We start from the raw sequence: 26859 nt of genomic DNA, 5'->3' as shown, positions 1-26859 counted from the left end.
CCATCCTTTTCCACTGGGCTATTATCCAGATTCTCATCCCCCAGTCTATATGTATAGCCTGGGTTGCCCTGTGCCAGGTACAGAACCCGGCCTTGCTTTTACTATATTTCATGCAGTTGGTGATTCCTCAGTTGCTGAAGAGTGCACTGGGAAATTCTGAAAAGCTTCAGAAGCAAGTTACTCATATCTTTGATTCCTACAGACTTTCACTTAGATTTTCAGAGGTGTGAGGAAGATCAGAATCTGTCTTATAATGCCAACATTGACCCCATTAACAAGGACCTCTTTGTTTCCTCAGTTCCTTACTTGACCTTATCTTTTAATGCCCTCTGAAAGACACATTTCAACACTTAGTCTGTGTGGGAAAGATCTGTGGAGAGGTTCTCACTCAATTTATTTCTTGGGATTATTATTATATTCTGTTTATTTTATCTTTTAGATGTCAATTGCTCACAATTACTTATTTTTGCGAAACATCTGGGGAGACTATGGATGCTTAATAATGGAGAACACACAGTTTGTACTCCACTAATTGGCTATGAAACAGCAGTTGAAGAGGGAACTATGTTTTCACTCAGGCCTCACTCAGGTAAACTCATAGGGACTAAAAGCCAGGTAAGAATTTCAGAGCTTGAAAGACTAATGTATCAATTCAAAAAATGTTTAACCACATCTGTTCTGAATTCAGAGCAGTTATGTTGCAACTCTCTGGGTAGCAAACATATGCAAGGTGTTGCCTGTAGGACTTGACTAGCTCTGCCAACACATTCACACACGTTTTACCTATAACCGCAAAGAATTTCAGCTTGTGTGCTGGTATGTGTTACATGGATCTGTAAACAATACAGTGCCTTTCTGAACTTCAGTACATTGGCAAGAAACACGAGTTGGCAAACGACTGCTTTGCATTTTTCTGGCTGAAACTGAGTTGCTTCTTTTACATGCGATCTTACAACTATATCTTCAAGGAAACAAACTCCTCCATGGTGAAAACCATGCATTAACATGCTGCAGTTCCCATAACTTTTCAAGCTTCTCCCTACTCTGATAACTCCATCTGAAATTTCTAAATTCAAGTATGCTAGTAAGAGATTTACAGTCACGCTGTAGAGCACACTACTATCATTAAAATGCAGAAACACCCAAACAAGCTGAACCAAACCAAACCAAACCATCTGTAGAAGGTGTCACAAAGTCAATGAGTGCATTCCTGCTTACTGCAATGCTTACTAGAATCAGCACAAAGCAGTTACTAAGAGCACAAAGTGTTCTGCAGACATCTGTAAGGAAACAGTCGGTTAGGAGGAAAAACAAAGATTATGTTCTCACAGACGGCTCAGTCTGCCCTCAAAAACTCCTGGAAATTGTGAAGATTTCTATCATGTTTAAAACTTGAATTGAACATTCAGTTCTATCAATCTGAGGATGTTAAGACAGCACTTGATAATAAAATACTTTAATGCCCCATGATATTAAGTAAATGTAAGAAGCTACCAGAAATTGAGAGATGTGCACTACAATCAAGACATCCTTACTGAAATCTGCAATTAATCGCTGTCTTTCCATTTTTTTCCCCAGGCCAAGAAAAACAGTGATTTAACAGAGCACAACTTCACCCTGGTTTTGATCTGAGTTCTGCAATATCAGAAGCCTGAAAAAATATAACAGTTCCTTTCTATTTTTCATCAGAAAGTTTGGTTGACAATTAACTACAGAAGAAGGAGAAGGATAAATCTGTTGTTAATCTTTGAAAATGATCTGCTACCTGGATGGATTTAACATGCACTTAAATTTAAGACCTGGAACTGGATTTATGGTACCAAATCTAGAGCCAATTCATTAAGGCTGCTGCTGGAAGGTAAGTATCTTTTGCATTTCTTTGTGCCACAAGGACAGTATTGCCATTTTATTCTAAACAAAACCACCAACAACTAAAAGTCTTCACATCCCATAGGCACCATTCCCATAAGGTTCACTGAATCTAGACCACACTCTAAACATCAAATTTTTGGGAACACTTACAGTTACAATCCAGCACAGACTTTCACAAACTTTACTTAAGAACTCTTTGAAACTGAAACTCAAGTTAGATACCTACCTATGATCCCATGCCTCTGTAATTGCCTCCTTATCTACCTATTCTTTGCAGCCAAATGAAATCCACAGTACTTGCTGACACATTTTTATTAAAATGGATTGAACTATCTTACTTCAAAATATCCTAATATCTGACTAGAAAAAACATATTCTCACCGCCATCTAGTACTCAAAGCATATGTATATTCCTAAAACCTCAGTCTGGCAGATTTATGCTCACATACTTTTTAATGAGTCCTTTTTTTGAGCCATCTAGCTGCAACTATGCAAAGTGAAGGCTGCATAAATCACATTTCTGTGCTTCTGAGCATTGCGATGTCTAGGGCTCTGGGCATCAGAATAACCTGTAAATCATAGTTTCACTGCTTGCTGCAGTAAAAGTGCTCATTACAGACTCCGTTTCTATGGATGACAGCTATTGGATAACTGTACTGTACTGTAAAAGCAGAGGCATTTGTACAAACCAGTGTGACCTCTGTGTAACCACACAGAGGTTAAAGGCTATTCATGCTGCATTAGAAGACATCTTTTTATGTAGCTGGCATCAGAAATATTCAGTTCCAGGAAGAGAACAGAACACAAAATCCTCCTTTAAAACTTACATGACAAAAAGTGTGGAAAACATTACTGATAAGAAAGTTTCTTAGACATTTTAGTCTGGAGTCCAAATCTTCAGGTAAATGAGCTGAACTGACACAGGGTTAACTTCCTTTTGCTTCTCTTCCAGTTTCATTCTCAAGACATTAGGCCTACAGGATGCTAGTTGAAGGAGGTATGGAACATGAGGCTTCAGAGCCAAACCTCTTGGGTTTATCTTGTCTCCCCTCTCAATGGCTTGAACTTACGCCAATTGTATTTTTATTTCCCAACTTCTTCACAAAGTGATTCAGAGTTCATGGGATCAGCCTGTTCTAAATCCATTACAGACTCACAGTCACAGAATGGCTGATGCTAGAAGAGGCCTCTGGAGGCCATCTTGTCAACCCCCCTGCTCAAGCAGGGACATGCAGAGCAGGTTACCCAGGACCATGCCCAGGTAGCTTTTGAAGCTCCTCAAGGAGGGAGAATCCATCACCTCTCTGGACTACTCATGCCAGTGCTCTGTCAACCCTCTCAGTAAGGGCTCCGTGATGTTCAGATGGAACTTCCTATATTCCAGTTTGTGTCCATTGCCTCTTGTCCTGTCACTAGGCACCACTGAAAAGAGCCTGGCTCTGTCCTCTTTGCACCTTCCCTTCAGGTATTAATAGGCACTGATAAGGTCTGCCTGAGCCTTCTCTTCTCCAGGCTGAACAGTCCAATCCCTCACAACCTCTCCTTTCAGGAGATGTGATCCAGTACCTTGGTCATCCTGGTGGCCCTCCACTGGACTCTTTCCAAGATGTGACAGAATCACAGAATGGTTGAGGTTGGAAGGGACCTCTGAAGATCATGTAGTCCAACACCCCTGCCAAGCAGGATCAATAACCTAGAACACATTGCATAGGATGGCATCCAGGTGGATTTTGAGTATCTCCAGAGAAGAATACTCCACAACGTCTCTAGGCAACCTGTCCCAGTGCTCTGTCACCCTTACAGTGAAGAAAATGCCCTCTCATATTCAGATTGACATCCTGTGCTTCAGTTTGTGCCTGCTGCCTCTCATCCTGGGCACAACTGTAATAAGTCTGGTTCCATCCTCTTGACACCCTCCCTTCAGATATCTATATGTATTGATGAGATCTCCCCTCAGTCTTCTCTGTTCCAAGCTAAACATGCCCATCTCTCTCACCCTTGTCCTTGGAGCACCTGTATGACAGGTGCTCCAGTCCTCTAATCATCTCAGTACTCCTCCTCTGAACTTGCTCCAGTAGTTTCATGTCCCTCTTGTACTGGGAAGCCTAGAACTGGCTCCAGTACTCGAGTTCTGGTGTCACCAATGCTGCGTAGAGGGGAAGGATCACCTCTCTTGACCTGTTGGTGATACTTTATCTAGTGCAGCCAAGAATACCATTAACCTTCCTAGCTGCAAGGGCACATTGTTGATTCCTGTTCAACCTGACGTCTACCAGGACCCTTATATCCTTTTCTGCAGACCAGCCTTCCAGCTGGGTGGCCTCCAGCATGTCCTGGTGCCTGGAGCTATTACTCCCTAGTTGCAGGACTCCACACTTTTCCTTGTTGAACTTAATGAGATTCTTGTTGGCCTACCCCTCCAGCCTGTCAAGGTCCCTCTGGTGAGTCAGCCACTCTCCCCCAGTTCTGCATCATCTATGAATATACTGAGGGTGCACTCTACCATCCAGATCTTTAATGAAGATCATAAACAGGACTGGACCCAGTATTGTCCCCTGGGGACATTAGAAAGACTTTGGGTACAAGTTTGCCCATCATGTCTGCCATGTTTCTCATCCAAACATACTGTGAGAAACAGCAGACAGACAATTCACTGTGAGAAAAAGGTGGGACAAAAAGAAGTGAAGAGCACAAATTCCAAATTGTCCTATCTAGTATAGTACTTGTGTTTCTAAAATAAGTAAAAGAATGTTGCTTGGACTAATCTTTTGTAGTAAAAGGTAGACGTAGACTTAGCTGCATATTGAGGTGGGGTAGAGGAACAGGTGAGATATCCATCTCTTTCCCTCTGCAGGGGATCAGTCCAGGAGGAAGTTCTGGCTTGCAAATCCCCAACCTGACTATATCTGAAGCCTTGAATCAGAGAGGTGTGGGATTTAACCACACAAGACAGAAAATCTGGCTTAGCAACAGCAACATTGCAACACTGCACATGTGCAACTGGCTCTCTGTAAGGCAAATATTCCCATTTAAACTGTGTCTATGCTGTTAGTGATCCTAGCAGCTTGGCTGAGATGCTCTTACAAGTTCCTCATATAAGTTTTCACATATAAGTCATCACAGGGTTGGGCCTATCTGCTGTCATTTCCTTTTTAAGACACAACGCTGCCATTCACGGGAAACAAATGTTAAGCCTGGTGCTGCCAAGCCCACCTGGGCACCGAATTGAAGCAGAAGCAGGAGGCATAGTGCCGTGTCTACATCCATCTTCGTGAGAAGTTAGTTTTTTGCTCCAAAGGTCTGCATTTGGCTGAAAATGCTTTAAAAAGAAGACTGTGGTCACTCTGGATAATTACAATAGTCATTAGCTCCTGGCAGTTGAGGTCACATTTGGTCCTCGTTGTATGGCGTTTCCACTTTCTGTCACTTTGTCACTGCAGTTGTTTAGGGTGCTGTGACAGCTCAGGACAGCTAGAATGCACCAGGAGGTGCCCTTACTCCCACAAAAAGTTGTGTTAAAGCTTGTGGTCTCCAGATGTTTCCCAGGCAGATCTAAAACAGCTTTCTGCTGGTGAAGTTAATCCAGAGCTAATTCACTGTAGAATTAGGATTAAGCACATTTCCAACATGCAGTGGTGCATGGCTTGAGATAATACGAAATTTATCATGAGCTCTGCTTGCCTTGTGAACAATTATTTCCTTGCATATCAGGTAAATTATGGAACTTGATATTCAAGTTCTTCTTGGCACTTACACAGAACTCTCTTGCAACATCTTTCTCCTTCCCACTAGGAGTTGGGACATATTTTTGGGGTTTAAGACTAAGCTCCCAACTGACTTGGGATATTTTCTGTTTGCTGCCAACATCATCTTGGTTGAGATCAAGTTTCAAGACAACAACAAAAGACTAACTAGTGCTATCCTGCTATTCCCCTTGCCAATACAGGATTGCTTTCCCAGTGCTGTAAGAAAAGTCTCTGTGACTATTTTTTGAGGGTAGCCACAGAGTCAGGAAGTTACAACTAGGCACACCAAGGACACAATAATATAAGCTAATGTTTTGTCACACAGGATGTGTAAGAATGGCTGCAAAGCCTTCCTTATGCCCCTAATCTCCTGTCATCATCCTCTGGGTGCGTGCGATTGGAGGAGGCAGGGAAGAAGTGAATGGTACTCGGGACTGACTCCTACCAGTTTCCCACATCCCTCTTCCCACCAGCCCCTCTATGTGTACATCTCCAAGACAGCAGCAATACAAGTAGGTGCCAGCAGGCACAGTTATGTGACACTCCCTACTGCCATTAACCCCTGTTCCTTGTTGGTAATGTACGAGGTCAATAGCAGCCAGGAGTGAGACCCAAGAGTGTAGAAGGACAGCGGACATCATTCCCTCACTTCCACTTCCAGCCCCTACTCTCTGTCTCAGATTTGGCAGAATAATAATGGACGAGCCAGAGGAAGAATGAATGGGGCAAAGAAGGCAGGAGATAGCTTGCACTGTCCACCTCAGTGATATTTATGAAAAATAAAATTCCTGATAGCCATGTTAAGTCCCGTTATTCTGCCTCTGGAGTGACCTGAAAAGAACATACTGGAACAACTGGAACACAAATGCTGACCTGGGGAACTAGGAGTTAAGAGCAGGGTGTTGGAAATGATTGGAGAGGAAGGTCTAGAAGAAGAACAATTTAGGAATACTGTGCAACTGGAGGATATGGGGAAAGACAAAACTTGACTCTTCAGGAGCAGGAATTTCCTACAGGCACTATCAATAGATTTTGTTGGGACTATAAATTCAGAGACAGACTCAAGTCTTTTCCCTCTTCCCTTCCTTCCAGGCCATAAACTGCCACTGCAAAGGATTTCTTCCTTCACTTCCCCCTCTTTTTTGCTCTCAGAAGTATAGCAGCATTAAGCAATTAGTAGCAGTTGCCTTGTGTTGGAACAATGAAAATACTGAACAATAGGATGTGAGAAAAATCTCAAATAATTTTCTTCAGACAGGATTTTCTGTGAAGCTATTTTATTTGTGATTGCAATGGCAGGCATCCTGTCAATCAGGAGCGCATTTTGGTAAACAAATCATAACCTTTTATTCCCTATTACCTGATGCCTGATCACCTCCCCTGTTTCCTCATTGGCTGAGTACTACAGGTTCACGAGCTACTCAACGCTCCTCCATACTATATATGTACATTCTTTCTTTTCTTGTTTTTTTTTTTTTTTTTTTTTTTTTCTTCAATCCTTTATTGTCTCCTTTCTTACATTTTGAGAACATGTGATCTTTGTTTTACTGTTCTCACACCGCTCATCCTGTTTTTCTCAAGCTTCTACCTTATTTTGGAACAGCGAGGCCTTCTACTGTCCACTTACCTACTTAGCATTTCTCCTTATTATGACCACACCTTGGAGTACAGAAAAGTAATTCTCTACTGCAAAAACACAAATTTGTTTCTCACATACGAGTAGGCTCATTATTACAAGAGGCCCAGCCTTAAAATAATCCAGACCAGGAACTCAGAATTCACTGCCAGAAGAATTACTGGTTGGCATGTTATTTACTTCACTGTATTTCAAGCTGGAAACAACTCACTCAGTGTCTCACAAAATGATTTTTTTTACTCTCCCAATCATACACGTATCTGTCAAACATTTTGAAAGTCAGAACCTGATGCTGAGAGCAGGGTGGAGACTTGATCTGCAGCCCACCAAGATGATTAATGTGGCCCACTCTTTGGGGGGCAGCTTGGGACTGGGATGTATACCGGACACTTTCTTTCAGGCTGGTAGTAGCAGCCGTCTCCCAAGAGCCCAAGACTCCTCTCCAGCATGTTGCAATGGCCACAGAAGCACTGAACAGTGAACAGAATAATCTTCATACAGCTAAAATAATAAAGGGGCATTTATTGTCTGTATTGACTCTGGAGATGGCCTCAAACCACATTTTCCTCTGACTGTGTAAAGCCTGGCATTTCAGAAGTGTATCATTAAGTTCAGAAACTGGGGGAGAAGGAAAACTATTAATAGGCTATCACAATAAATTCTGACAATTTTAACACTTCTCTGTTCTAAAACCTCTTAATTTAGTGCTTCACAGAATCACAGAATCATCTAGGTTGGAAGAGACCTCCAAGATCACCGAGTCCAACCTCTGACCTAACACTAACCAGTCCTCCACTAAACCATATGCCTAAGCTCTACATCTAAACATCTTTTAAAGACCTCCAGGGATGGTGACTCCACCACTTCCCTGGGCAGCCCATCCCAATGCCTAACAACCCTCTCAGTAAAGAAGTTCTTCCTAAGATCCAACCTAAACCTCCCCTGGTGCAACTTTAGCCCATTCCCCCTTGTCCTGTCACCAGGCACGTGAGAGAACAGACCAACCCCCACCTCGCTACAGCCTCCTTTAAGGTATCTGTAGAGAGCGATAAGGTCGCCCCTGAGCCTCCTCTTCTCCAGGCTGAACAAGCCCAGCTCCCTCAGCCGCTCCTCATAGGACTTGTTCTCCAGGCCCCTCACCAGCTTCGTCGCCCTTCTCTGGACCCGCTCAAGCACCTCGATGTCCTTCTTGTAGCGAGGGGCCCAAAACTGAACACAGTACTCGAGGTGCGGCCTCACCAGAGCCGAGTACAGGGGGACGATCACCTCCCTAGCCCTGCTGGTCACACTGTTTCTGATACAGGCCAGGATGCCGTTGGCCTTCTTGGCCACCTGAGCACACTGCTGGCTCATATTCAGCCGACTGTCCACCATCACTCCCAGGTCCTTCTCTGCCTGGCAGCTCTCCAACCACTCATCTCCCAGCCTGGAGCTCTGCTTGGGGTTATTGCGCCCCAGGTGCAGGACCCGGCACTTGGCCTTGTTAAACTTCATGCAGTTGACCTCAGCCCATCGGTGCAGCCTATCCAGATCCTCCTGCAGAGCCTTCCTACCCTCGAGCAGATCGACACATGCGCATAGCTTGGTGTCATCTGCAAACTTACTGAGGGTGCACTCGATCCCCTCACCCGGATCATCGCTAAGGATATTACAGAGGGACCGGCCCCAGCACCGAGCCCGGGGGGACGCCACCAGTGACCGCCCCTCTGGCCTTAACCCCGCCCCTCCCCTAAGCCCCGTCCCCGCGCCGCGCCGCGTCCCCGCCCCTCTGGCGGCGGTGTAGGGCGGCCGGGGCGGAAGCGGCCGGGTGGTGGCGGCGGCGGCGGCCATGTCGGCGGCGGTGGGCGTGGGTCAGCAGTGGGTGCTGGTGGAGATGGTGCAGGCCTTCTACGAGGTGCGGGGCGGGGGGGGCGCGGCGGGGGCTGCCCCGGCTGCGTGCGCGATCCGCGGTGGGCTCTGTTAAAAATATATGTGGTATGTGTGTGTGTATATACGTGTGTATATATATATATATAGCCTATGAACTATATATAAATATTTATATATTTACGTATAGGGCTTGATTTCTGTGGTGTGGATGTGACACAGCCAGCGCTCCCTCCTTCTGTTTGGTTTCCTTCCATTCACGCGCGCTGGGTGCGTCGTTTCGCTTTATTTGCAGGTCAGAGCCCACCTGAAATGGGAGCTTTTCCACCAGAAATGGTCGGTGCTTGGGAGCTTCTCTGCTGGTTGGAGGTGGTGTGTGCTAACCTGTGTGCACTTTGAGTCTTATAAAAACACTAGGCACCCACGGCGTGGACTGTGGCCTTGCTGAAATGGAGTGACCAAACCTGTCATGTAAACCAGGTGGCGAGTAGCGAGTAGCGATGCTGCAACTCCACAGGGACTTTAAACGGGCTCTGCTGCTAGAGACAGGGGACCTGCCTCCCTCCCAGCATCCGAAGAAGCTAACTCTAAAATGGGTGCTGTTGGCCCTGTTAGGTCTCCTTGAATATAGCAGTAGCTGTTGCTACTGGTAGGCTTTGAGTTATAAGAACCTAGGGTTGGAGTTGGCATGTGGAGATGAAACAGCTCTCAGGAACTGTCCATTGTGAAATTTTTCTGCTCTCACAAACACTGGTGCAGCCCTGAGGGGGAGTATCTGCAGTGCCTTTACTCTCAGCGTTCGGTTGATGTGCATGTGGGGAACTGGGACTGCTTATCAGTTTAGACTGTGCCATTAAAGAGTAATGGTAGAGAGTAAGTCCATTTGTGCTGGAGTTAACAGCTACATTTAGTAGTTGTGAAGCAGTACGCTTTCATAGAAACGTAAGTTTTAGTGAAAATACGTTCTCAGCTGATGATCAGCTTCGATTTTCTAAGACTGTAAGTGGTGGAGTATAAATTGGCAAAATGTGAAACTGATTCAAACAGAACTCTGTTTAGACTTATTTTTGTGCTTTATTTTCAGGCTCCTGCTTACCATCTTATTTTGGAAGGAATTCTAATTCTGTGGATCATCAGACTTATTTTCTCCAAGACATATAAACTTCAAGAGCGATCTGATCTAACACCTAAGGTATGGCAGAAAAATGTTTTGCTTTAGAGAAACAGTTGATGGCTACTGATGCATTTGGCTGTGAACCACTCAGCTGCAAAATCATAAATAATCCAAGTTTTCCTTAGGATTTCAAAGGATAAGCTTACTTTTGAGCAATAAATTGCTTAAAAACTTCAGTTCTTGCCTTTAAAATAAGCATCAGGTTTGATAATCTAAGAAGTACTAAAAATCAAACAAAACAGATTGATGTGACTGTGGAAAGACTGATGAGCTAGGAAAAGCTGGCATTATCTCTACTCTATGGATGGCTTTGTTTTAGAAATGGACACTATATTAAAACACTATAAGAGTACAAGGATTAGTAAAATAGTCTGTACATGTGGCATTTGCAAGTCATAACTCTTTAGAGTTGACAGTGTTAAGTGAGTTCCAGAGAACGTTGTAGTTTAATGGCGATTAATTCCTTTACAATATATTTTTCTCAAAGAAAAACAGTTCTTTGTATAGGCAGGAATTTCTTCCTGACTTGGAGGTGGAGTTGATCAGGAGTGAGAGGAATTTGTTTTGGAGATATCCCTGTACTAGTTTGTCCAAGGCATGGTCTGCAGTTGATCTTGCTGGTTATATTCAAAGTATGACTGGATGAGCTCTGTGAATGTGAAAACACTGAGGTGGGTAAGGACTCGTTTGTTTTTCTCAGTTAAAGATGCATTATGGCAATGTATCGCAGTGTTAAAACCAGCTTGTAAATGTGAGGGGTTGGTCTTAATGGTCTTAAGTCCTGTATAACCAGCAAGCTTAGACTGGTATTCTTCATGAGCAGTACAAATTATGGAAATTCCCTAGTGGTAGAGAATAAGGTTTATGAAACTGATTCTTGGGTGTTTTTCCTCCTCACTGCTGTCTGTATCATGTGCTTGCAGGGGTTTTGATCTTACTCTTCCTAAGGATAAACGTTACATGTGGGCTTTGAAGAGTAGTGTCCTTCAGGATCGAGTGAACAGGATACAAGGACTGTAGACGAGCAAAATTGCAGGAAGTGTCTGCTTTGTGGGAGTATTCATTAAGCTTAGAGTATTCTGAGGAACACTTCAGCGTGTAGTTATAAGAAATATTGGAAGTGAGAAATGAATTGAGCAGGAGTCAAGAAAGGCCAGGTCAGTTCTGTGCATGGGAGGACTTGCACTGATTCTCTTTGTTGGCTTTATGTGTTAAGACTAAAGGGTGAGTATGAAGGGGAGTCCAGCATGGTCGAGTATTGAGTGCTCAGATCACGCAGGAAGACTTGCTGCAACTTTAAAGTAGTTTCTGATCATCCATTCAGGAGCAGTGATAGTTCATTCGGTAGAGTTTTCCTGCGTTAAATGGTTTTCATCTTTGGTATTTTAGAGGGTAACTTTTTTTGGAAGATTCATTCTCCCTTCAATTTATGTTGGAAGAGGCTCTTTGCTCCTCTTGTACAATCGGTGATGTGAAAAAGCTGAAACACATCTTCTCTTTAACGGTGTAGGAATTACACATGGGTACTTGTTATTAATCAGTTGCAGGTCATACCATTCAATCACTGACAGGCCATTTTGCTGAGGCTGAGGTGTTAAGAAAGTGCTGAGATAGATCTGGAACAGCGGTATGCGGTGGGGAAAAACTATGCTGTATCTTTTTAAATGGGAGCAGTGAGCAACTGGGAGAAGGCGCATTGCAGTTTGCTGTAACTTCATGGGAGCAGGGATTGAGGAGGGGGTCAGAGGGGGCAAACACTTTGAAATGGCTCATACTTAGTAACTCCTGCTTTTGAAGGACGAAAGGAATGATGGTCACTGGCAAGACAACAGGTAGCAGATTTTCTGAAGAACAGAGGCAACATAAGCTCTTGTTGTGGTGCTTCTCATGAGATTCATACAAACTTTCCTGTTGTGGTGCTTCTCATGAGATTCATACAAACTTTCCTGATCTTGAGAGGTAGAAAGGAATGTAAATGCTAGGGAAAAAAACAAACAAAACACTAAAATCATCAAAAATTGCAGTGTACTTATGCTGGATACATTACTTCAAAATTGCAACACATTTAAGCCTAGAAGAAAACTTGCAGTCTTCAGAGCTGCATTACAGCAAAGGGTTTGACTTGATGTTAGAGATTGACACTTCTGTTTTTTTCTTACCTGTATCTGGTATTTCCTGGGCAACCTGCACAGGGTGTGTCTGCTTAAGCAAGAGATTGGACCAGGTGACTTCCAGAGGTCCCTTTCAGTCTTAACCCTTCTGTGAGTTTCATGGCAAAAAGAATAGTATAGGGCAGTGCTTTTTGGTCTGATGGTAAGTTCAGGTTGTATAATGTAGCTGTGAAAATAGCTCTTATTTTAAGCAGGGGAATATCTGGGAGAAGGAAGAAAAAAACAACAATCTTTAATCTTCACTAAAAATCCTCATATAGTTGGCATTGCTTTGTTTCATACAGTGTGGGATGAGCAGGTTTCTGTGTGTGTTGCACTACATGCAGTAACATGCCAGCTGCACAGTAAGGCAAGTGCTGATTTGCCCTCTGGTGTGATTCATGCAGCAGTGTCCAGCCTCTGCCACACCAGGTAGAATGGCTCGGCTGTTTGGGTGCAGGCACTGGAGATAACCTGAGCTCTACTGTGTGAGCTGAGCTACCTACATGTCAGCCAGTTATGTAATGATTCTTGGTGCTTTGCTGTGGCTTACTGCTGGGGATGCTGCCAGAGGAGAGCTGGTTCCACATAATAAATATTACCAAAGAATACCACTATTATGCAGCTATCTAGCATGATCTGTCAGGACCAGTCTGTCCTGGGGAACCAGAAGTAGATGTATTTTGCAACCTAGTGAACTTAGGAGTCATGCTTCTAAAACAGTGAAGAAATCCATCCAAAGGTGTCTTCTGGGTTTAGGCAGGTGTGTAGCAATAATACTCTGAAACCTAGTAAAGGAATCAGCTTTCAGACTGACTGCCAACCTTTCACAACAGTGCTTGCAGGTATTCCTATTGGTTCTATACAACAGTAATAAAACTCATGAATCATCAACTAGAGAGCTGGAGAAATTCTCTGACTGTAACTTCTAGATAATTTGGGATCTCAGGAGGTACAAATAAATAAATCTATAGCCAGACAGGGTGCGGGACATACAGATTCTTGTGGGCTTTTCATCCAAAATAAAATATATAGAAAAACAGCGAAGTGTCATTGAGAGACTGCAGTAGGCTGAAGGAGATTGCATTCCATCATTTAGCTACCAGCTTGCTTGCCAGCCAACAGCCATTTGTACAAAAAGAAGAAGCCCTCCACATGCTTTTTGCTCTACAGTAAACGATACCGAGCTTCTCAGTCTACTAAGTTCTACTTAAGTTCTACCAAGAGCCACATCTTCTACTTGTGTATGTGAGGAATAGCCTTTTTTTCTCTAGTTAAAGAACTTTCATTACAGCAGTAGCATGAGAACAGTTTTATTAGAACAATATTAGTCAGGAGACTGGAAAGCTTCTTTCAGAGAAGAATGTTGGATGCATGGCCGGGAAATACTGTAGGCTGTAAAAGCTGTCTCTTGAACATAGAGAGTTCAGGAATTGACCGGGTGGTGTTGAATAAAGAAGAGCAGATGCAGCAGCTTCTGGTAAAGGTTTCCAGTTCTTTTTACCTACAGAGAGAATCTTGGCTAAAGGCATTTACCAATTTATGGTGTGATTCTGCAAATACCAACAAAATCAAGAATTATTTGAGGGCTGGTATGATTGCAAATAAGAAAATTAGTAATTTTTGCATGTTGACACAGATACATGAATTACGCTGTTTCAAAACATCTTCATGAAGACAGCTCTCTACTAGCACAAGTAATTGCAAAAAATAACTTGTTTAAATATAATAACTTGTTTAAATATAATATGGGTTGGATGTGTTTACACCGAAGTATTTCTCTTATGCAAGATATCTGGTGTTTAAAAGTAAAAACCCACCAACACCGCCACCAAATGAACCCAAAACATTTTATATATTTATATGTATGTATATCTAATATTTAAATGTTTATATAAATATTATATAATTGTTTATTTTATATAGTATAAAATATAAACATGTTTATATTTCCTCATACAATATTCATAAAAAAATATTTTAGCATGTAAAAAGAAAAGAGGAAGAGCTGAGAGGTGAGTTCACTAATGTTACAGCCAGAGAGAGGAGAAATTTAAAACTTTTTTTCATCAAATGAGTGTTTTCACGTACAATGAACTGAAGAGAAATAAGTGAAGTAAGTGTATATTGAGGATGTTACAGTGTGAATTACAATTTGGTTTCTCCATATGCTTGAAAATAAATGTTTATATTGATCCAAAATTTAGTGTGAATTTAGAAGGTACAAGATATAAGTTCTGAATGTGGGGTCACTGTATGAAAGCCTCATTTGGCTGCCTTTTTGGTCAAAAGGCAATGGTCATGATTGATGGAAAGGCTGGTGTACTGAGATAGGTGGTGAATGGAAGAAGGAAGAGGCATGGACTGGCCTATCTGCAGCATGGATCCCTTTTTTATGTTGAAACTGGTACTCGTTTCAGTCACAGACATCTCCAATCTCCCACCATAATAAAAGAACTTTTACCACAGAAACTGTTGGTAAACTTACACCTGTACTAAGTATATGTGAAAACAGAAGACATGAGATACAAAGATGCAGATGTTTGTTCCTATGTCTATCAGGAAGCAAAAGGATATAATGCAATGGGTGAGGAGAATGAATGGGAGATGGAATTAGCGAAGTGCTGTTGTGGAGAATGAGGATTAGTCTTCTCTTGTGTATGTATATCCAAGGGCCCTAACGAAACTCACAGATTAGGTTGCTAAGATGCCGTCCATCATGGTTGAGAAGTTGTGGCAGTGTGATAAAGCTACCACTGACTGGAAGAGGGGAAACATAACCCCCATTTTTAATGAGGGAAAAAAAAAGACCCAGAGAACTGCAGGCCAGTCAGTCTCACCTCTGTGCTGATCTGCTGATCACCTCTGATCTGCTCTGGAGCAGATCCTCCTGGAAACTAGGCTAAGGCACATGGAAAATAAGGAGGCAACTGGTGACAGCCAACATGGCTTCACTAAGGGCAGGTCGTGCCTGACAAATCTGGTGGCCATCTACTATGGGGTTACAGCATGGGTGGGTAGGGGAAGAGCAACTGACATCATCTACCTGGACTTGTGCAAAGCATTTGATACTGTCCCTCATGAAATCCTTGCCTCTAAACTGGTGAGATGTGGATTTGATGGATGGACCACTCAGTGGGTAAGGAATTATCTGGGTGGTCACACCCAAAGAGTTGTGGCTCAACGTCCAGGTGGAGATCAGTGATGAGTGGTGTTTGTAGGGGTTAGTACTGGGGCTGGCGCTGTTTAATGTCTTTGTTGGTGACCTGGGCAGTAGGATCGAGTGCACCCTCAGCACATTTGCTGATGACATCGAGCTGCGTGGTGTGGCCAACATGCTGGAGGGAAAGGATGCCATCCAGAGGGACCTGGACAGGCTTAAGAGGTGGGTCTGTGCAAACGTCATGAGGTTCAACAAGGCCAAGTGCTAGGTCCTGCATATGGGCTGGGGCAATCCCAAGCATGCTGGGTGATGAGAGGATTGAAAGCAGTTCTGAGTAGGAACTGAAGATGTTGGTGGATGAAAAACTGAACATGAGGCAACAGTGTAAGAATACAAAAGGTCGTAAGAAACATAAGAAGGTCATGGACCTATTAGAATGAGTCCAGAGGAGGGCCATGAAGATAATCAAAGGGCTGGAGCACCTCTCCTATGACAACAGGCTGAAGGAGTTGGGGTTGTTCAGCCTGGGGCAGGGAAGGCTGTGGGCAGACCTTGTAGCGGCCTTCCAGTACTTGAAGGGGGCCTACAGGAGAGCTGGGGAGGGACTCCTTGTCAGGGAGTGTGGTGACAGTAACAGTTTTAATGTCATATAGTCAACATTGCTTTGTTTCATGCAGTGTGGTTTTGCAGTAGCATCAGCAAGTCTATGTTGGGACTACTTTACTTTGTTGCAGCCTTCACCTTAGTTTTATACCCGTGTTGCTTTTGCTAGTTTTCACGCTGGATCATTTTCTGAAGGATGCTATTCTCCTCTTTCAAGACTGCCTCTACTAACCAAAGGAGCAGGAAGGTATTTATGTCTGGGAGAGGAATGTACTGTACCAGCTATGGGCTTACAGCGCTGTGGGTCGGTACATCTAGTGTTAAATTACATTTTGGATTTTTTAATAGCAGTATGGTATAGAGATTCATGTTACTATGTTTTGATCCAAGATCAAAATGCCAATCTCTGTTTCGGATCAGCAGAGCTTAGTGTACAGATTTAGGATTGTTGTTTCACTCAGAAGTTAACCTTAATTTAGGTACTACTTTTCCACCATTTTGGTGCTATGATACATGTTAATCTTTATAGGGTATATCTTCTGGTAATCTTCTACCATAGGGTTCTAAAGGTATTTGCTGAATCTTGTTGAGTGTGAGGTTTACGATGAGCTACAAAATAGTTGTCAGTAGTATCGATGGACAGTTTGATTTATTAATCGTTTGTCTCTGCTGCTTTGTTGTTTGGATTTTTTTAGTTGAAGCATTAAATCTGGTGTTTGACGTGTGTGAATGGCACTAGTACAAGGCAGATGAGTAAACCCAAGATTAATGCTTAGCTCTTTCCTTAATATATGAAGCAGCATTTGAGTAGATGTACAGGAGCTGTGTGCGGGGCTCCGGTGATCTCTCCTGCAGTCACTAAAGAAATGGAGTGCTTTTTCTGATATGTGTACCCACATCAAAATAATGAATAGATTTAACTGTGTCACATGTGTTAATGGCATTTTACTTCCTTTAAAGCATGTGCCTCATGGGTAAAATTCCAGTAAGAAATCTAACATGAAAAGGTAAAATAAAAAGGTATTTAAACGACATCTGCAAAATATTAGAAATATGGGTTACTATGCTCATATAAAAAAGGTATCTATTCTGAAATACAGGGCCATTGAAATTTCCATTTGTGCTTTGCAGTAGACCTTTGTAGGTCTTGTGGGTTATTCATTTATATTCTAGAAGTAACTATAAACAAGATTATGCATTATTAATGTCTAGAAGCCAAGTTACTCATTTAGTAAAAAGAAAGTGATGAAAATACAGGAGAGTAAACATAAACTGTTTCATATAGTTTCCTTTTGATTTTTACTGTCTTAATTTTTTCTTTTACTTTGAAGACTTGGAAATGTGTATTTGATAAAGAATTAAAATAGAGAATAATACTATTGAGTTGTTCTTTTAAGAATCAATTACAGCTCTCATATTTTAGGTATTACCATAAGTAGCCTTAAATGTACTGCGTTTTGAAATAATGGAAATGTAGCACTGTTGTAGTCAAAATTAATTTGTTAACAGGTATGGTACCTGCTGTTATACTAGTAAATAATCCTCTTGAAAAGTTCTGCTTTGTTGGTACAAAGAACAGTTTTGGTGTTATGCCTTAATAGTTATAGATTTGACCAATTATTCTAATGCAGTTGTCATGCTGGTCCAGAGCATGTCCTTCAGAAAGTCATTTAACTGGGACTTTCCGTGTTGCTTAAAGCACTTTGAAAATGAGTGTGCATTGGGTATTCTTCCATGGTTAGGTGGGGGATATGCGGTTTAGCAGTTGCTGCCATTTCTTGATCATTTGGCAGTTTATATTATCTATTGTGTCCTGCTTATGTTTGTATTATTTTGCTTAGCATCTTAATGCCACAGTTGCTTAAACAGCTCAGTTGAAGACTTGAGAATGTGAAGTGAGGCAATTGATATTCAATTATTATATAATTTGTGTTCAGTTACCCACTAGAGGCAGACTTGCATAAATAATAGATTGAGAGAAATAGTATTGATTAAAATATGGCAAAGACATCAAGTTAGTATCTGCTCTTTTTACTATGATATCGTGAGATCTTTTTTTATGTACAGACACAATTGGGGTATCTTTCTTTACGTGCCTTTCTCCTTGAAGAATTCAGAGACTCATAGTTGAACACACTAATACCAATCTCAACTGTCTCAGGAAGCTGATATGCAGAATATGTCATTTCTCATATAAACAGTTGATAGTGCTTATTAGAGTACAATGACTTTTCTAATGGAAATCCTTTTTAAGTAATACTTTTTTCTCGTTCTTCAGGAAAAAGAAGAGTTGATTGAAGAATGGCAGCCAGAGCCGCTTGTTCCACCTGTACCAAAAGATCACCCAGCTCTTAACTACAATGTTGTTTCAGGGTAAGTCTAATCAAAATAAATTTTTCCTCATATCAACTTGATGTCCATATTTTTAAGCATATATCTAACAAAGAATTTCTATATTCCTAGAAGCTTATATAAATTACTTTTTAGATGACAGAACAGAATTTACCACCAAAGAGGTGGTCTTACTTTTGCGATCTTACCAAGATTATTTTATTAAAAAAAAGTCTTTCTTATTTTGAGTGTTTTAATGTAAGATTTTGTTTTATTTTTGTTTTTAATATTGAGGGGATACTTTTATCTTAATCTTCATTCTGGGTCTGTATTTTTTGTAGTATTGTATTTTTCCCAAATATTAATGTTTACCAACTTTTGATTAAGCAGTGCAGAGGGAAGTAAGCAATTACAAAACACTTAAAAAGAAACTGTGGCTAGGTACTTGGCACTTCATGCAAAGTTGTTTTTAATGTGGTAGATTTGGACAAACAGAAGTGGGGGGTGCTTGACAGCAAAGATGTTTTGAGAGCACTGTCACATGGGACAGTGTTCAATGCTTTGCACAGATAGATGATGTCAGTTGCTCTTCCCTTATCCACCAATGCTGTAATCCCATGGGAGGAGGCCACCAGATTTGTCAGGCACGATCTGCCCTTGGTGAAGCCATGTTGGCTGTCACCAGTCACCTCCTTATTTTCCATGTGCCTAAGCATAATAACCAGGAGGATACTGAATTTGTTAATATTGGTAGTATTAACATGCCTTGAAACTGAACTTCGACTCATTGGTTGGTAAAGAAATGGAAAGAGGGAATCTTGAAAATGCAGACTGTCTTTTATTATAGGAAAAAACAAAACATCTACTGTTTGTATGTAAATGCTGAATGTTCATTCATAAGAATATGTCTCTAATTTATTTCTCAGTCCTCCCACCCATAAAATCACCGTTAATGGCAAAGAATGTATAAACTTTGCATCGTTCAATTTTCTCGGACTTCTGGATAATGAGAAAGTTAAGGTGAGTTCTTTCAGTTACCATATATTGTGTGACTATTCCTATTGTGTGTTACCTTGAAACTAAGAATTACTTCAGAAAGCACAAGCTTTGTCAAGGAAATATGCTGCTGAAGTAGCAAGGAAAATAAATAGCACAAAATAATAAGATTTATTAAGTTTGCCTTTTTACTAAAATTTTACCTGTGCATGCACTTATGGCTAACCAATTTTCAAGTTAGAGTATCTACTGATTGAGGACATTAGATTGAGTAGATACAATGAATGTCACTTTTACCACTTGTTCAATACAGAAGTCAGTACATTATTAAACTTCCTGTAAAGCTGGTCATGTTGCATGATGACTTTGCAGTGTGAACTGTATAGAATTAGTCAGCTTTTGTAGGAATATATGTTTCACATAATTCTTCTGTGTTAAAGAGTGCAGCCCAAGCATCTCTGAAGAAGTATGGAGTTGGTACTTGTGGACCTAGAGGATTCTATGGTACTTTTGGTCAGTATTTTTTTCTTAATCTACCTTTAATAGTTTTCAGACTGATGTAAGTTCACCAAAGCAGTCCTGTATGTAAGAAGCAAATTATTAGTGTGTAGAACAATTACGTTTTCACACAGTTTTTACTGTAACTGGTAAGGATTAGTAGCACTTATTGTTGGTAGTTTTGCATCTTACTCATTTTATAAATTTTCTTATTCTTTCTTACTTTCTAATGCTGGTGCTGGAGGAGAGTTACAAAGTTAAATATTGTCTGTTTTAACTTAGGTCACCACAGTAGACAGTGAAAATAAATAAATCAGAAATTTATCAAGCATGGTGAATTTCAGTGTAGTTTACAAACACGTTTTTAAGTAGACCGCAAGAGGGCAGTCTGATATCTGTTTTCTTTTCTCATTTTTCATTAGTTAAGTGTATCTAGTGCTGTAGTAAGAATGAAGTTTTCCTTTACTCGTGATTTTAATGTTGTAATTGAGAGTTTTTATGATGTGAGAGGGTGTTACTGAGTGTTTTCTTAATTCTTGGTAAGAAGAAGCAAGTTGTTAAATATCAGCCTCTGGAAATAGTTCTTTACGGGCATTTGTATTACGAAATACCGTGTGGAAGCCAAAGAGTAATAAATGAATAACTGTGCAGTTGCAGGCTGAAAACATCAGCCTTATTGTCTTGTGAACTTTTTTGTCTCTTCCCAGAGGTGATGGAATTGACAGTGTTTGTACTCAAATGACTTTGTAGGGTTGGCTTCCTTTAGCCTTGAGTTGAATTCATGACTGACTTGCACTGTTTCATTAATCAAGCTAGACCTTTAATTGATCATGTAGTTGCTGTACCTGTTTTGATTTGTTATATGTTTATATATCAGAACAAAGTTGAGTCTTTGACAGCAATCTTACAGACTGTTCAGCATTCTAGATCTGTAATTCGTTTCTAAAGAAGGTGATGAGCTAGAAGTACTGGCCCAGTCCCGCAACTACGACATCATCGGCATAAGCGAAACCTGGTGGGATGAGTCCTGTGACTGGGGTGTTGCGATAGATGGTTACAGGCTCTTCAGGAGGGACAGGCAGGGTAGGCGAGGTGGTGGGGTGGCGATGTATGTGAAGCAGGGGCTGGACTGTGTGGAACTTCAGGTCGGCGATGGCAAAGTTGAGAGCCTCTGGGTAAGGATCAAGGGATGAACGAATAAAGGGGATGTCGTTGTGGGAGTCTATTACATACCGCCTGGCCAGGACGATAGTGCCGACAAATTATTCTTTACAGAACTAAGAGAGGCCTCGAGATTAACTCCCCTTGTCCTTATGGGGGACTTCAACTTGCCAGACGTTAACTGGGAGTGCCACACGGCTGACACGAGCAAGTCCAGGAGGTTCATGAAGCACCTAGATGATAACTTCTTGGTGCAGGTGCTAACGGAGCCAACTAGGAAAGGTGCCCTCCTAGACCTGTTGCTAGAAAACAGAGAGGGTCTGGTGGGAGATGTGATCGGTGGCCGCCTCAGTCATAGTGACCATGAAGTGGTTGAGTTCAAAATTTACGGTGACAGAAGGAAAAGTGCCACCAAAACCTCATCCCTAGATATGGGGAAAGCGGACTTCAGGCTGCTCGGGGAACTAGTCAGCAAGGTCCCCTGGGAAACTGCTCTTGAAGGCCTCGATGTCCACCAGTGCTAGTCATTCTTTAAGCGATGCCTCCTAGAAGCACAAGAACAGGCAGTTCCTAAATATCGCAAGTCAGGCAGGCGGGGCAGGAGGCCGTCGTGGCTGACCAGGAACATTCTGATGGAGATTAGGCGGAAACAGTGTTTTGCTACTGGAAGGAGGGCCAGGTGTCATGGAAAGAATACAGGGATGCTGTTTGTGTTTGTAGGGAGAAAATTCGTGTGGCTAAAGCACACCTAGAGTTGAAGCTGGCTGTGTCTGTGAGAGAAAATAAAAAGGGTTTTTTTAGATATGTGAATGGAAAAAGGAGAACTAAAGAATACATAGGGCCGCTCCTTGATAGGGAAGGTCTCCTCACAGACAATGACATAGGCAAAGCAGAGACGCTTAACGCCTTCTTTGCCTCTGTCTTCAATGCCGATGATGGGCTTCGGGACCCAGGGTGCCCTGAGCTGGAGGACCGGGACGGTGGGGATGACAAACTCCCAACCGACCCTGAACGTGTGCGGGATTTGCTACTCCACCTGGATCCCTACAAGTCCATGGGTCCGGATGGGATTCATCCCTGGGTGCTGAAAGAGCTGGCGGACATCATCGCGGAACCTCTCTCAATTATTTTTCAACGATCCTGGGAATCTGGAGAGGTCCCAGTAGACTGAAAGCTGGCGAATGTTGTGCTGATTTTCAGGAAGGGTCAGAAAGAAGACCCTAGCAATTACAGGCCTGTCAGTCTCACGTCAGTGCCTGGTAAAATCATGGAGAAGATGGTTCTCGAACTTACTGAGGCGCACCTGGGGGGCAAAGCAGTCATTGGTCCCAGCCAGCATGGGTTTGTGAAGGGTAGGTCCTGCCTAACTAACCTGATTTCCTTTTATGATAAGACCACCCGTATGGTAGACCAAGGGAAACCAGCTGATGTGATTTTTTTGGACTTCAGCAAGGCTTTTGACATGGTTTCCCATAGGATCCTACTGGACAAAATGTCCACCATACAGCTAAATAAAAACATCATACGATGGGTGAGCAATTGGCTAACGGGCAGGGCCCAAAGGGTTATGGTAAATGGGGCTGCATCAGGCTGGCGGGCGGTCACCAGTGGGGTCCCTCAAGGCTCCATTTTAGGACCGGTACTTTTCAATATTTTTATAAACGATCTGGATGTAGGAGTAGAAGGTATTTTGAGCAAGTTTGCTGATGACACCAAACTTGGAGGAGTTGTGGACTCGAATGAGGGTGGAAAGGCCTTGCAGAGGGATCTGGATAGGTTGGAGAGCTGGGCGATCGCCAACCGCATGAAGTTCAATAAGAGCAAGTGCCGGGTCCTGCACCTGGGACGGGGCAACCCTGGCTGCACGTACAGACTGGGCGATGAGACGCTGGAGAGCGGCCTAGAAGAGAGGGATCTGGGGGTCGTGGTAGACAGCAAGTTGAATATGAGCCAGCAGTGTGCCCTGGCAGCCAGGAGGGCCAACCGTATCCTGGGGTGCATCAAACACGGCATCGCTAGTAGGTCAAGGGAGGTGATTGTCCCGCTCTACTCTGCGCTGGTGCGGCCTCACCTCGAGTACTGTGTGCAGTTCTGGGCACCACAGTATAAAAAGGACATGAAACTGTTGGAGAGTGTCCAGAGGAGGGCTACGAAGATGGTGAAAGGCCTGGAGGGGAAGACGTACGAGGAACGGCTGAGGGCACTGGGCCTGTTCAGCCTGGAGAAGAGGAGGCTGAGGGGAGACCTCATCGCAGTCTACAACTTCCTCGTAAGGGGGTGTCGAGAGGCAGGAGACCTTTTCTCCATTAACACCAGTGACAGGACCCGCGGGAATGGTGTTAAGCTGATGCAGGGGAAATTTAGGCTTGACATCAGGAGGGGGTTCTTCACAGAGAGGGTGGTTGCACACGGGAACAGGCTCCCCAGGGAAGTGGTCACTGCACAGAGCCTGTCTGAATTTAAGAAGAGATTGGACTGTGCACTTAGTCACATGGTCTGAACTTTTGGGTAGACCTGTGCGGTGTCAAGAGTTGGACTTGATGATCCTTAAGGGTCCCTTCCAACTCAGGATATTCTATGATTCTATGATAGTAGCCTGTTAATTATCAGTGATCTTTTATGAAGCTAGAATACCTTAGTAACCACAGCGAAGCATTGATCTGTTGGAATTCATGTAAGGTTTCAAAAACACTGAAAAACTCAAGGAAATTCGTGGGCTAATGTTTCTGCACTTTTGAGTTCAGGTTAATATCAAGAGTTGTGAAGTTTTTAATTTAGTGCTTCTTTGTAGTAAGTTTTCAGAATAGACTAGTTAAAAGTTGATTTTCTTGGTTAATTGAGAGATTGTTTGGCTTTTTTCCTGCCTTCCTTATAGCTGTAATACGAAGATCCAAGCTGTACACCATTAGTGTTTACCTGAATTACTGGTCATTAGCTTCTGTATTTTTTTGATAAATGCCCCATTTACAAAACAGGGCATGTAATCCATGGTATTGCTGCATGACATCACTAGTGAAGAAATGATGTTACATTGCATTACCTTTTCTGTGAAAGAAAAGGTCAGAATTGGCTTCAAAATTGAGACAAGGCTGCTATTCTTCTTGGATCCCCAAATGGCTTCCCATTTCTTCTTGAGTTTAAACATTCTAAGTATTGTAGGCTTTTGAATTTCTGATTGAAATGTTTCTTGCTTGAGTACTATTGTATGCCTCAGGATATTCTGTGTGCTGTGCTGTTGGTGAATGAGTTATGTTGTGTCCAGAACGACATAGCTTACTCTTATTGCTACAGTGATTATTAATTGTGCTCACTCAGAATTATCTCCTTCTTGGGGTTGGTATTTCTTATCAGTGTTAGAGACCTCTTCATCTCTCTGCCTGTTTGCAGGGATTTTACACGTTTAATGAGTCCCTATTAAGAAATTGCTGTTTTGTGCTGCATATACGAAAAATGCAGCCATGCCTTTATCCTGTGATAACCTTGGACTGTTAGTATATTCATACAGGACTGAACCTGCATGGCAATATTCTGTTCAGACAGGTGAGATACAAGTGTGTGAGGGGTGGTGGTGTGTTCTGTTTTTTTTTTGTATTTTTTTTTTTAAGGCTCTTGTTGATTGCCTGGCAGCCATAATCTCAGCACCGTTCAGAACTGGGAAGATCAGGAAAGGCCACCAGATAAAATAAATAAAAGGAGATGTGGGTTTTGGATCTCAGTGCTTCTGCTCTTGACTTGCATGTGAGCACATGCTAGATACTAAACTGGTCCTTCACAGCATTTTTTGACTGTAGTAGCTTTTTTAAAGTTTCATAAGTATGCAGAAAGATGTTCCAGCCATAGCTTTGTCTCTACAGATATAATCTAGGTAGTGTTTGCAAATTTTACTTAATGTAGGTTAATCCAAGTGATGTAAATGAAATAATTGCGATGAAGAATGGAGGGTCAAGTAATACTCTGTTTTTATCATAGTAGAATGTTAGTAAAATGTTAACTAATAGAGCTGTAAGCTTGATGATGTATCAACTTTGTGTATGGTATATCTTGCTCTGACTCATGGTTCTTGCTTTCTATAAACTTAAATGTTCTGCCCTTGGCAAAATTTACTAGGCTTGTAAATTTTTCTTTCCTTAACGTGAACCTGATTGTATTCACTATCTGATTATTGCTGACAGTACTTCTTTTGCCCACTGTTTTTACTAAGCTTTCCCTCAGTGTAATGTTTGCTCTTGCTGAGTAAAGCTCAATGAAAAGCTTGCTAGTCTTCATTTTTATCTGTGGTGGCCTCTTCGTCTCTTTCAATTTATTGGTTAGAGAAAGTGGGTGGTCTTTTATGCTCAAGGAAAACATTTTTCCCTGTTGGATATCAACAGCTGGGCACTCGGTGTAATAGTTCAGTCCTTGTTTCCCCTTAATCTTCATTTTTGACTGGTGAGGCTTCAAAAAAAAAAAACGTTTTGGGATGAATGTTGTTTATATCACGTTTTATTTGCAACAAGGCCAGCCTCCTTTTTCAATGCTTGTTGGCCAGAAGAATCACAGAATTGAAGGGGTTGGAAGATCATTGGGTCCAGCCGAAAGATCATCGGGTCCAACCCCCCTGCCAAAGCAGGTTCCTTAGAGCAGGCTTCACAGGTAGGCGTCCAGATGGGCCTTGAATATCTCCAGAGAAAGAGACTCCACAAGCTCCCTGGGCAGCCTGTCCCAGTGCTCCGTCACCCTCACTGTGAAGAAGCTTTTTCAGATGTCGGTGTGGAACTTCCTGTGCGCCATCTCGTGGCCATTGCCCCTTGTCCTGTCCCCACAAACCACTGAAAAGAGGCTGGCCAAATCCCTCTGTCTCCTGCACCTCAGGTATTTATACACATTGAGGAGATCCCCTCTCAGTCTTCTTTTCTCCAGGCTGAACAGACCCAGGTCTCTCAGCCTTTCTTCATAGGGAAGATGCTCCAGGCCCCGTATCATCTTTGTGGCCCTCCGCTGGACTCTTTCCAGGAGATCCCTGTCTTTTTTGTACTGAGGAGCCCAGAACTGGACACAGTACCCCAGGTGTGTCGTCAGTGAAGATGTTGAACAAGACCGGACCCAGCACTAACCGCTGGGGAACACCACTAGTCACAGGTCTTCAGCCAGACTCTATGCCGCTGGTTACTACCCTCTGAGCTTGGCCAGTCAGTGAGTTCTCAACCCACCTTACTGTCCACTCCTCTATCCCACACTCTCAGCTTTGCTATCAGCATGTCATGGGAGACAGTATCGAAAGCCTTGCTAAAGTCAAGGTAGATGACATCCACTGCTCTCCCCTCATCTACCCAGCTGGTGATGCCATTGTAGAAGGCAACGAGGTTGGTCGAGCATGGCTTCAACTTGGGAATCCATGCTAACTACTCCTCATAACCTTCTTCTCTTCCAATTGCTTGGAGAGGGCATCCAGAACAAGCTGTTCTAACACCTTTCCAGGGACAAAGGTGAGACTGACTGGCCTGTAGTTTCCCGGATCCAAAAAATATTGTTCTGGAGTTATTTTTCAGTACTTGAAACGAGGTTCCTCCATTCTGTTTTGCAACCTTGCTGCAGATTGTTTCATTTGTTCTGAAGTCCATGTAAAAATACAGAAAAAGATGCAAAGATTCTGAAGAAAAGACTTCCTAAGATATCTGTCAAGA

General features: G+C 42.5%; 1 protein-coding gene across 2 annotated transcripts in view; it reads left to right on the top strand.

The window, feature by feature from the left end:
* Window positions 1-8990: 8990 nt before the first annotated feature.
* Window positions 8991-26859, top strand: part of SPTLC1 (serine palmitoyltransferase long chain base subunit 1) — a 38348-nt gene continuing 20479 nt past the window's right edge. The window contains exons 1-5 of one of the 2 annotated variants that reach the window (XM_027446361.3): window positions 8991-9148; window positions 10205-10312; window positions 18489-18583; window positions 19468-19561; window positions 19978-20050. In XM_027446361.3, coding sequence (XP_027302162.1) covers window positions 9083-9148; window positions 10205-10312; window positions 18489-18583; window positions 19468-19561; window positions 19978-20050 — 436 coding nt within the window. In that variant the 5' untranslated portion in view covers window positions 8991-9082. Of the gene's footprint in view, window positions 9149-9315; window positions 9416-10204; window positions 10313-18488; window positions 18584-19467; window positions 19562-19977; window positions 20051-26859 lie in introns of those variants that run through there. The other variant, XM_072030919.1, reaches the window with a different exon arrangement.

The sequence above is a fragment of the Anas platyrhynchos genome, chromosome Z, assembly GCF_047663525.1.
Source record: "Anas platyrhynchos isolate ZD024472 breed Pekin duck chromosome Z, IASCAAS_PekinDuck_T2T, whole genome shotgun sequence".
NCBI classification, from domain to species: domain Eukaryota; kingdom Metazoa; phylum Chordata; class Aves; order Anseriformes; family Anatidae; genus Anas; species Anas platyrhynchos.
This window is presented reverse-complemented; position numbering and strand designations above follow the sequence as displayed.